The 13,219-nt window shown below is 37.9% G+C and overlaps 1 protein-coding gene across 1 annotated transcript in view; it reads left to right on the top strand.

Moving 5' to 3' along the window:
* Positions 1–1,553: 1,553 nt before the first annotated feature.
* LOC133615290 (uncharacterized) overlaps positions 1,554–13,219 on the top strand; it is a 44,147-nt gene continuing 32,481 nt past the window's right edge. The window contains exon 1 of the mRNA XM_072915713.1: positions 1,554–3,035. Coding sequence (XP_072771814.1) covers positions 2,631–3,035 — 405 coding nt within the window. The 5' untranslated portion in view covers positions 1,554–2,630. The remainder of the gene's footprint in view (positions 3,036–13,219) is intronic.

The raw sequence follows: 13,219 nt of genomic DNA, 5'->3' as shown, positions 1-13,219 counted from the left end.
ATATATACAGTATATTTATATATGTGTATATGTATATGTGTGTGTATGTATAGCTATGCACATGTATATATGCACAGTATATACATACATATGTATGTATGTAATCATATGTATGTGTATATATATATGTGTGTGTGTGTGTGTGTGTGTGTGTGTGTGTGTGTGTGTGTGTGTGTGTGTGGAATAGAATAGAAAGTACTTTATTGATCCCGGGGGAAATTCAGGTATGTATATATATATATATATATATATATATATATATATATATATATATATATATATCTGTATATGTATATATATATATATATATCTGTATATGTATATATATGTGTGTGTGTGTGTGTGTGTGTGGAGAACAATCTAGTGCTCAATAACAATATTATTATTGTTTCACAAAGAAAAGAAAATTAAATATATCTCAAAAGGGTAATGGGAAGAAGTATAAAAATTATGAATGCCACCTCTTTTCCATAGTGTAATGGAATATATAAACAGTATATACATATATACATACATAAATATATACACATACATATATACATATACACACATACACTTACTATATATATATATATATATACTTATATATATATATATATATTTATATATATTTTGTGAATATTTATTTTTTAATTAATATTTAATATTAATTTATGTTTAATATTTATACAAGCAATGTTTTGTGAAACAATAATATTGTTATTGAGCACTAGATTGTTCTCTAGATATATGTATATGTATATATATATATGTATATGTATATATATATATATATGTGTATATATATGTATATATATATATATATGTATATGTATATATACTGTATATATATATATACATATATCTATATGTGTGTTTATATATATATATATATATATATATATATATATATATATATATATATATATATATATATATGTATATGTATATATATATATATGCTTGAAAGAGAAACTGTTTATTATCTACCGTCCAGACCTGTCATCCCTCAACAAGCGCAGCGAAATTGTAACAACATGCCGCCATAGACGGAAACACCTCCTAGGTAACACATGAACCAATCACCACGCCCCTAGGCCAGCCTGTACCCACCCACTCTGTGCCCTATATAAACCATGGTATGCGAATGCTCCCATTAAAATCTCCTGACGATTGAGGGTACCCCCCTCATGAAACAGGCCTGTAGAGATGAAATAGTCTTGTGATTTTTTTCCCCACACATACATATATATATATATATATATATATATATATATATATGTAATATATGTAACAATATTATTATTGTTTCACAAAAAAAAGAAAAGAACATTAAATATATCTCAAAAGGGTAATAAGAAGAAGTATAAACATTATGATTACCACCTCTTTTCCATAGTGTAATGGAATATACAAACAGTATATACATATATATATATATATATACATACATACGTTTGTATATACATATATACACATACAGTGTATATATATATATATATATATGTATATATATATATATATATATATATACATACAGTATATCTATTATACAAATACATTTATATATTTTTGTATATACTGTACGTATATTTTGTTCCTCTTTTAGTATTTATAGCAGAGATTGTTTACAGTATGTAAAGTTTAGTGGACAGAATTCACCAGGAGGATGCCCTCGTGGATACTTTGCGGGTGTTTGCGACTATGCCGTTGTAGTCAATACTGGGTGAACAGGTAACAGACCCTTTGAGTGGAGTTTGGGGTGGAACTAATCCAATTAATGATATTATCAATAACTACAGTAGTTTCCAGTGTGTATCAGATTGATTGTAGCGGGATTAAGTAAAAAAAAAAAATCCATTTATTTTGACATATATCTGTGTTTTTGTTGTCATATACAGTGTTAGATTTTTGATATTGTTATATTAATATGTTGTTTACAACCTCAGGGAATACGTAAGGTACATGAATGGTTAGTACGCTGGCCTCAAGCAGGAGGTTGAGGGTTCAAATCTCACCGGCTTCCCAAAAACATGCATGTTAGGATCAGAGACTTTAAATTGTGCTGTGAACTGTGAGTGTGATTGCTTGGTGAAAAAGAAAACGTTTTGTACTGTATAAAGTGAAATGGACCAAACCATCAATTCAGAGCGAAGTTGAAGTCCAATATTTGCTGATGATGGAAATCCAGCGGGCGTCACTTGTTCCTTCTCCCCCTCCTTCCTTTTAATCGGCCGCCCACACCCTGAGTACCTTATGGATGCAAGCCTTCCCACCAACATTTGCCCCTGTCAGTCAGTCTGAACCACCCCCCAACCTTGTCTTATCAACTTACCCCCGAGGTTGGTCTCACTCTTTTTCAACGTCCTCCTGCCAGCGTCTCCAACATTGACCAGTTACTGACGCCTCTCACAAGTACTGACCGGAAACTGAGACTAGAATCCGGGGCTTTGAGGACATTTCGGGGGAGAAAACCCGGAACACGTACCAGGACTTCTACTTGGAATATTATCCATTTACCGGACCTTGCTAATTGGATAACTGTGTGCGTACGTGAATTTGGGAGAGTGTGTGTGCGGCGTTTGCAGACCTGAGCTACAGGTTGTGGACTTGAAGTTTATTCCTTATCTGGTCCAGTCTGGTTTTTGGACATGGCGTCCCTAAGAAGTCTGATTCTTGCGCTGCTGATGGCGCTGCTCTGCTCCTTCCACACACCGTTGGCTCCTGTCGCCAAGGCACAGGATTTGCCTTTCCAGTCTGAGCAAGGCCTGATGGCTGATGATGATGATGATGACGATGATGATGACGATGACGACGATGATGACGATGATGACGACGATGATGATGACGATGACGATGATGACGATGACGATGATGACGATGACGATGATGACGATGACGATGATGACGACGATGATGACGACGACGACGATGATGATGACGATGACGACGATGACGACGACGACGACGACGATGACGACGATGACGATGATGACGATGATGATGATGATGATGATGACGACGATGATGATGACGACGACGATGATGATGACGACGACGATGATGACGACGATGATGATGACGACGATGATGACGACGATGACGACGACGATGATGATGACGACGACGACGACGATGACGACGATCATGAAGGTCAGTTAACTAATTGCTCACCTGATGTCATCCCACCTTTGCTTTGTCACTTTCTGGATTGGTTTATGGAAAACGATGCCAGCAAATATTTACATTTACAAAACCCAAAACCGGTGAAGTTGGCAGCGTTTCCGGGTGTTGTTGATAAATGGCTTTCGCTTTGCATAGTAGAGTTTTAACTTGCACTTGCAGATGCAGCCACGAACTGTAGTCACTGACAGTGGTTTTCTGAAGTGTTCCTGAGCCCATGTGGTGATATCCTTTACACATTGATGTCAGGTTTTGATGCAGTACCGGGGGAGGGGGGATAGGTAACATAATAATAATAATAGATTTTATTTGTAAAAAGCACTTTACATTGAGTAAACAACCTCAAAGTACTAGTGTATTAAAAAAATAAAAAGATAATAAAAAAATAAATACAAATTTAAAAAAACAGCCAAATAGCTAGGACTAGTATGCATATATCTAAAAGGGGGGGAGAAGGAGGTGGGGGGGGGCGATAGGTAACATAATAATAATAATAATAATAGATTTTATTTTTAAAAAGCACTTTACATTGAGTAAACAACCTCAAAGTGCTACAGTGTATTAAAAAAATAAAAAGATAATAAAAAATAAATAAAAATAAAAACTAGAACAGCCAAATAGCTAGAACTCGTATGCATATATCTAAAAATAAAAAAAGGCTTTTTTAAAAAGAAGGGTTTTTAAGCCTTTTTTTAAAAGCATCCACAGTCTGTGGTGCCCTCAGGTGGTCAGGGAGAGCGTTCCACAGACTGGTCGCGGCGAAGCAGAAAGCCCGGTCTCCAATTGTTCGTAGCTTTGTCCTCGGAGGTTGGAGGAGGTTAGCCTGTCCGGAGCAGAGGTGCCATCATCAAACATCAAGTATTCAATTATCTAGTCGGCCATGACGCACGTGATTTATGGACGCTAAAAGTGAGATGTGAGACGCTAAATATTATGATGCACTCAAGAAAAAATAGACTTTTGCTGCCATCTTCCATGGACTGCTCTCAGAGATCTGAAAAAAAAAGTGTGAGAGTCCAGTCCATAGTGGATCTAACATAATAGTGTGAGAGTCCAGTCCATAGTGGATCTAACATAACAGTGTGAGAGTCCAGTCCGTAGTGGATCTAACATAATAGTGTGAGAGTCCAGTCCATAGTGGATCTAACATAATAGTGTGAGAGTCCAGTCCATAGTGGATCTAACATAATAGTGAGAGTCCAGTCCATAGTGGATCCAACATAATAGTGTGAGAGTCCAGTCCATAGTGGATCTAACATAATAGTGTGAGAGTCCAGTCCATAGTGGATCTAACATAATAGTGTGAGAGTCCAGTCCATAGTGGATCTAACATAATAGTGAGAGTCCCGTCCATAGTGGATCTAACATAACAGTGTGAGAGTCCAGTCCATAGTGGATCTAACATAATAGTGTGAGAGTCCAGTCCATAGTGGATCTAACATAATAGTGTGAGAGTCCAGTCCATAGTGGATCTAACATAATAGTGTGAGAGTCCAGTCCATAGTGGATCTAACATAATAGTGTGAGAGTCCAGTCCATAGTGGATCTAGCATAATAGTGTGAGAGTCCAGTCCATAGGGGATCTAACATAATATTGTGAGAGGCCAGTCCATAGTGGATCTAACATAATAGTGTGAGAGTCCAGTCCAGAGTGGATCTAACATAATAGTGTGAGAGTCCAGTCCATAGTGTATCTAACATAATATTGTGAGAGTCCAGTCCATAGTGGATCTAACATAATAGTGTGAGAGTCCAGTCCATAGTGGATCTAACATAATAGTGTGAGAGTCCAGTCCATAGTGGATCTAACATAATAGTGTGAGAGTCCAGTCCATAGTGGATCTAACATAATAGTGTGAGAGTCCAGTCCATTGTGGATCTAACATAATAGTGTGAGAGTCCAGTCCATAGTGGATCTAACATAATAGTGTGAGAGTCCAGTCCATAGGGGATCTAACATAATATTGTGAGAGGCCAGTCCATAGTGGATCTAACATAATAGTGTGAGAGTCCAGTCCAGAGTGGATCTAACATAATAGTGTGAGAGTCCAGTCCATAGTGTATCTAACATAATATTGTGAGAGTCCAGTCCATAGTGGATCTAACATAATAGTGTGAGAGTCCAGTCCATAGTGGATCTAACATAATAGTGTGAGAGTCCAGTCCATAGTGGATCTAACATAATAGTGTGAGAGTCCAGTCCATAGTGGATCTAACATAATAGTGTGAGAGTCCAGTTCATAGTGGATCTAACATAACAGTGTGAGAGTCCAGTCCATAATGGATCTAACATAACAGTGTGAGAGTCCAGTCCATAGCGGATCTAACATAATATTGTGAGAGTCCAGTCCATAGTGGATCTAACATAATAGTGTGAGAGTCCAGTCCATAGGGGATCTAACATAATATTGTGAGAGGCCAGTCCATAGTGGATCTAACATAATAGTGTGAGAGTCCAGTCCAGAGTGGATCTAACATAATAGTGTGAGAGTCCAGTCCATAGTGTATCTAACATAATATTGTGAGAGTCCAGTCCATAGTGGATCTAACATAATAGTGTGAGAGTCCAGTCCATAGTGGATCTAACATAATAGTGTGAGAGTCCAGTCCATAGTGGATCTAACATAATAGTGTGAGAGTCCAGTCCATAGGGGATCTAACATAATATTGTGAGAGGCCAGTCCATAGTGGATCTAACATAATAGTGTGAGAGTCCAGTCCAGAGTGGATCTAACATAATAGTGTGAGAGTCCAGTCCATAGTGTATCTAACATAATATTGTGAGAGTCCAGTCCATAGTGGATCTAACATAATAGTGTGAGAGTCCAGTCCATAGTGGATCTAACATAATAGTGTGAGAGTCCAGTCCATAGTGGATCTAACATAATAGTGGGAGTCCAGTCCACAGTGGATCTAACATAATAGTGAGAGTCCAGCCCATAGTGGATCTAACATAATTGTGAGAGTCCAGTCCATAGTGGATCTAACATAATAGTGGGAGTCCAGTCCACAGTGGATCTAATATAATAGTGGGAGTCCAGTCCACAGTGGATCTAACATAATAGTGAAAGTCCAGTTCATAGTGGATCTAACATGATAGTGAGAGTCCAGTCCATAGTGTATCCAACATAATAGTGAGAGTCCAGTCCATAGTGGATCTAACATAATAGTGAGAGTCCAGTCCATAGTGGATCTAACACAACAGTGTGAGAGTCCAGTCCATAGTGGATCTAACATAATAGTGTGAGAGTCCAGTCCATAGTGGATCTAACATAATAGTGTGAGAGTCCAGTCCATAGTGGATCTAACATAATAGTGAGAGTCCAGTCCATAGTGGTTCTAACATAATAGTGTGAGAGTCCAGTCCATAGTGGATCTAACATAATAGTGTGACAGTCCAGTCCATAGTGGATCTAACATAATAGTGTGAGAGTCCAGTCCATAGGGGATCTAACATAATATTGTGAGAGGCCAGTCCATAGTGGATCTAACATAATAGTGTGAGAGTCCAGTCCATAATGGATCTAACATAACAGTGTGAGAGTCCAGTCCATAGTGGAGCTAACATAATAGTGTGAGAGTCCAGTCCATAGTGGATCTAACATAATAGTGTGAGAGTCCAGTCCATAGTGGATCTAACATAATAGTGTGAGAGTCCAGTCCATAGTGGATATAACATAATATTGTGAGAGTCCAGTCCATAGTGGATCTAACATAATATTGTGAGAGTCCAGTCCATAGTGGATCTAACATAATAGTGTGAGAGTCTAGTCCATAGTGGATCTAACATAATAGTGTGAGAGTCCAGTCCATAGTGGATCTAACATAATAGTGTGAGAGTCCAGTCCATAGTGGATCATGAACGTTCATTTCTCTACTATAAGCTGTCCCCTAAGACGTTTGAGAGAATTGTTGCAGTGCGTCCAAACGGCCTGACAACCGACGTTCCCTCTCAAGTAGAGCAAAATGAAATCCAATCCGAACTCTAAACGAAATGAACACAAAACTGTTTGCTCTGTCTGACACAGGTGACAGTAAGCGGCCACAGCATATCAAACGATGTTTAATTATTGTAATGTCTGTAGAGACGTTAAAGAGGACAGTAATTCCAGCTGTCACTTTAATGAGCAAAACTGTTTGTCTGCCGTAACCAAACCAAAAACATTAGTGAAAGATTTACATCTAGGAAAAATAATCATTTTCTTCCACACAAACCAAGCTCATCTGTCATTCATGGCACTTAGCCAGTGATGTGTTTACGACCACACAAAAAGTCGGACAACTCCAACACCACACAAAGTGTAAATGGCAGGTTGTTACACGACGACTCCTTGATCAGATGTGTGCTTCTTCTACTGTCATTTATTAAGAATGTTAATTTATGGAATCTTAATCATTAAATGCTGTTACTAGATTAAATGAATACTCATAAAAAGATACATTTTACAGACAGAAAGTTACAGGAATGTACACTTTGTCCCATGCTTACATCTCATTGTGCAACATGTGAATGTTTTTAGGGGGAACTAAATGTGAAACCATACCAACTTTATTTATGAAGCCCTTTAAAAACAACCACAGTTGAAAAACAAAGGGCTGTACACCACAAACAAGTAAACACACAACAAGCAAATACACACTGCAAAAAGTCAGTGTTCAAAAACAAGAAAAAAACAAACAAAAATGTGTGGTATTTTATTTGAACTAAGCAAAATGATCTGCCAATAGAACAAGAAAATTCGGCTTGTCAAGACTTTCCAAAACAAGTAAAATTAGCTAACTTCAATGAATCCAAAAATACCTTAAAATAAGTATATTCTCACTAATAACAAGTGCACTTTTCTTAGTAGAAAAAAAAGAGACATTTTTGCTCAATGTGTTGAAAAATATTCTTAAATTAAGTAAATGCTAGTGCCGTTATTTTGACATAATGATATGCGCTCGGCATCATGATTTTTTTTTCATGCTTGAAGTAAGAAATTATTACTTTAAAAAAGCAGATTTATACCTGTGAGTGTTGATGACACAGCTTTGCAACAGTTGATATTCTAGTTTCAAGCATGTTTTACTCAATACAGGTCATCAAATCTAATATCTTACTGAGATAATTTAGGATCAAAACCCTTAAAACAAGTAAAACACTAACATAAAATCTGCTTAGTGAGAAAAATTATCTTATCAGACAGAAAATAAGCAAATATCACCCTTATTTGAGATATTTCATCTTACTTAGATTTCAGTCTTTGCCGTGCATATACAGTATATGCACATAAAAAGAGCAGATACAAATTATCTTAGATAAAAGGCAGTTAAAAAGTTAAAAACAGTTTAAACAATTCAACAGTGATCACTGAAAGGGGTACAAATTATTTCCAAAGTAGGACCCCCACCCAGACATACAATACTACTACGCAGCTCATGGAAAACAAGATTTATTTGTTATTTTCACTGTAAAAAGTTAAAGTTAAAGTACCACTGATAGTCACACGCACACACTAGGTGTGGTGAACTTATCCTCTGCATTTGACCCATCCCCATGTTCAACCCCGGGAGGTGAGGAGAGCAGTGAGTAGCAGCAGTGGCCGCGCTCGGGAATCATTTTGTTGATTTAACCCCCAATTCCGACCTTTGATGCAGAGTGCCAAGCAGGGAGGCAATAGGTCCCATTTTTATAGTCTTTGGTATGACTCAGCCGGGGTTTGAACTCACGACCTTCCAGTCTCAGGGCAGACACTCTAACCACAAGGCCACTGAGCCAAATCACTTATATTAGGAGATAATCTCGTGAAAATTACTTCTGTCATTTTATTATTATAAAAAAAAAACATTTAACCTGTTATTAAAGGGGAACATTATCACCAGACCTATGTAAGCGTCAATATATATGTTGATGTTGCAGAAAAAAGACCATATATTTTTTTAACCGATTTCCGAACTCTAAATGGGTGAATTTTGGCGAATTAAACGCTTTTCTAATATTCGCTCTCATCGGGAAGCAATCCGCCATTTTCTCAAACACCAAGTCAAATCAGCTCTGTTATTTTCCGTTTTTTCGACTGTTTTCCGTACCTTGGAGACATCATGCCTCGTCGGTGTGTTGTCGGAGGGTGTAACAACACGAACAGGGACGGATTCAAGTTGCACCAGTGGCCCAAAGATGCGAAAGTGGCAAGAAATTGGACGTTTGTTCCGCACACTTTACCGACGAAAGCTATGCTACGACAGAGATGGCAAGAATGTGTGGATATCCTGCGACACTCAAAGCAGATGCATTTCCAACGATAAAATCAAAGAAATCTGCCGCCAGATCCCCATTGAATCTGCCGGAGTGTGTGAGCAATTCAGGGACAAAGGACCTCGGTAGCACGGCAAGCAATGGCGGCAGTTTGTTCCCGCAGACGAGCGAGCTAAACCCCCTGGATGTCTTGGCTCACATCGACCCTAGCTTCCCTGGCCTGCTGACATCAACTCCAAAACTGGACAGATCAGCTTTCAGGAAAAGAGAGCGGGTGAGGGTATGTCTACAGAATATATTAATTGATGAAAATTGGGCTGTCTGCACTCTCAAAGTGCATGTTGTTGCCAAATGTATTTCATATGCTGTAAACCTAGTTCATAGTTGTTAGGTTCCTTTAATGCCAAACAAACACATACCAATCGTTGGTTAGAAGGCGATCGCCGAATTCGTCCTCGCTTTCTCCCGTGTCGCTGGCTGTCGTGTCGTTTTCGTCGGTTTCGCTTGCATACGGTTCAAACCGATATGGCTCAATAGCTTCAGTTTCTTCTTCAATTTCGTTTTCGCTACCTGCCTCCACACTACAACCATCCATTTCAATACATTCGTAATCTGTTGAATCGCTTAAGCCGCTGAAATCCGAGTTTGAATCCGAGCTAATGTCGCTATAGCTTGCTGTTCTTTCCGCCATGTTTGTTTGTGTTGGCATCACTATGTGACGTCACAGGAAAATGGACGGGTGTTTATAACGATGGTTAAAATCAGGCACTTTGAAGCTTTTTTTTAGGGATATTGCGTAATGGGTAACATTTTGAAAAAAACGTCGAAAAGTATAATAAGCCACTGGGAACTGATTTTTAATGGTTTTAACCCTTCTGAAATTGTGATAATGTTCCCCTTTACGTCACATTTGGGACCGGTGTGCTGCTGGTGCACGTCTGATGTTGCTTTGATTGATTGATTTAAACTTTTATTAGTAGATTGCACAGTACAGTACATATTCCGTACAATTGACCACTAAATGGTAACACCCGAATACGTTTTTCAACTTGTTTAAGTCGGGGTCCACATTAATGAATTCATGGTACAAATATATACTATCATCATAATACAGTCATCACACAAGTTAATCTTCAGAGTATATACATTGAATTATTTACATTATTTACAATCCGGGGGGGGGGGTAAGGCAGGGGGGTTAGGTTTGGTTGATATCAGCACTTCAGTCATCAACAATTGCATCATCAGAGAAATGGACATTGAAACAGTGTAGGTCTGACTTGGTAGGATATGTACAGCGAGCAGAGAACATAGTGAGTTCAGAAAGCATAAGAACAAGTATATACATTTGATTATTTACATTTGATTATTTACAATCCGGGGAGGTGGGATGTAGAGGGGGGAGAGTGTTAGTCTAGGGTTGAAGTTGCCTAGAGGTGTTCTTTTAGTGCGGTTTTGAAGGAGGATAGAGATGCACTTTCTTTTACCCCTGTTGGGAGTGCATTCCATATTGATGTGGCATAGAAGGGGAATGAGTTAAGACCTTTGTTAGATCGGAATCTGGGTTTAACGTGGTTAGTGGAGCTCCCCCTGGTGTTGTGGTTATGATGGTCATTTACGTTATGAAAGTAGTTTGACATGTACTTCGGTATCAGGGAGGTGTCGCGGATTTTATAGACTAGGCTCACATGTGCTCCACTGAATTCTAAGGGAGTTTTTGCGTTTCCGCACATAAACGTGAAAAATTAGAAGGAACATTGCTTACCACCCACATCCCGCATCTTCACCTCCAATATTGTGTTTGTTTGTTTTTTGTATTAGTGTGTCTGAAAACAGGACCAACGCACACGTAAAGCATATTTCTACAGCTGTACATTAGAGATGTCCGATAATATCGGCCTGCCGATATTATCGGCCGATAAATGCGTTAAAATGTAATATCGGAAATTATCGGTATCGTTTTTTTTATTATCGGTATCGTTTTTTTAATTTTTTATTATTAAATCAACATAAAAAACACAAGATACACTTACAATTAGTGCACCAACCCAAAAAACCTCCCTACCCCATTTACACTCATTCACACAAAAGGGTTGTTTCTTTCTGTTATTAATATTGTGGTTCCTACATTATATATCAATATATATCAATACAGTCTGCAAGGGATACAGTCCGTAAGCACACATGATTGTGCGTGCTGCTGGTCCACTAATAGTACTAACCTTTTACAGTTAATTTTACTCATTTTCATTAATTACTAGTTTCTATGTAACTGTTTTTATATTGTTTTGCTTTTTTTTTTTTATTCAAGAAAATGTTTTTAATTTATTTATCTTATTTTATTGTATTTTTTTTTTTAAAGGACTTTATCGTCACCATACCTGGTTGTCCAAATTAGGCATAATAATGTGTTAATTCCACGACTGCATATATCGGTATCGGTTGATATCGGAATCGGTAATTAAAGAGTTGGACAATATCGGATATCGGCAAAAAAAGCCATTATCGGACATCCCTAGTTTTTTTATTATCGGTATCGTTTTTTAAAATGTTTTTGTTTTTTAATTTCTTATTAAATCAACATAAAAAACACAAGATACACTTACAATTAGTGCACCAACCCAAAAAACCTCCCTACCCCATTCACACTCATTCACACAAAAGGGTTGTTTCTTTCTGTTATTAATATTCTGGTTCCTACATTATATATCAATATATATCAATACAGTCTGCAAGGGATACAGTCCGTAAGCACACATGATTGTGTGTGCTGCTGGTCCACTAATAGTACTAATCTTTAACAGTTAATTTGACTAATTTTCATTAATTACTTGTTTCAATGTAACTGTTTTTATATTGTTTTGCTTTCTTTTTTATTCAAGAAAATGTTTTTAATTTATTTATCTTATTTTTATTTATTTTTAAAAAAAAATTTTTTAAAGTACCTTATCTTCACCATACCTGGTTGTCCAAATTAGGCATAATAATGTGTTAATTCCACAACTGTATATATCGGTTGATATCGGTATCGGTTGATATCGGTATCGGTAATTAAAGAGTTGGACAATATCGGGATATCGGCAAAAAGCCATTATCGGACATCCCTACTATACATATATGAATGTATATATACATATGTGTGTGTGTGTGTGCAAAATGTATATATATGTTTATTTGCATAAATGTGTATATACAGTATGTGCATATATGTACAGTATGTATATACATTATATTGCCAAAAGTATTTGGCCACCTGCCTTTACTCACATATGAACTTGAAGTGCCATCCCATGGAATTGTCCAAAATGTTTTGGTATCCTGGAGCATTGAAAGTTCCTTTCACTGGAACTAAGGGGCCAAGCCCAACTCCTGAAAAACAACCCCACACCATAATTCCTCCTCCACTAAATTTCACACTCAGCACAATGCAGTCTGAAATGTACCGTTCTCCTGGCAACCTCCAAACCCAGACTGGTCCATCAGATTGCCAGATAGAAAAGTGTGATTCATCAGTCCAGAGAAGGCGTCTCCACTGCTCTAGAGTCCAGTGGCGACGTGCTTTACACCACTGCATCCCACGCTTTGCATTGGACTTGGTGATGTATGGCTTAGATGCGGCTGCTCGGCCATGGAAACCCATTCCATGAAGCTCTCTGCGTACTGTACGTGGGCTAATTGGTAGGTCACATGAAGTTTGGAGCTCTGGAGCAACTGACTGTGCAGAAAGTCTTTTCACTATGCGCCGCTTCAGCGTCCGCTGACCCTCTCTGTCAGTTTACATGGCCTACCACTTGGTGGTTGAGTTGCTGTTGTTCCCAAACT

Source organism: Nerophis lumbriciformis, linkage group LG22, assembly GCF_033978685.3.
Source record: "Nerophis lumbriciformis linkage group LG22, RoL_Nlum_v2.1, whole genome shotgun sequence".
In the NCBI taxonomy this organism is placed as follows: Eukaryota; Metazoa; Chordata; class Actinopteri; order Syngnathiformes; family Syngnathidae; genus Nerophis; species Nerophis lumbriciformis.
Note: the sequence above shows the minus strand (reverse complement) of the source record. Positions and strands in the feature narration are given on the sequence as shown.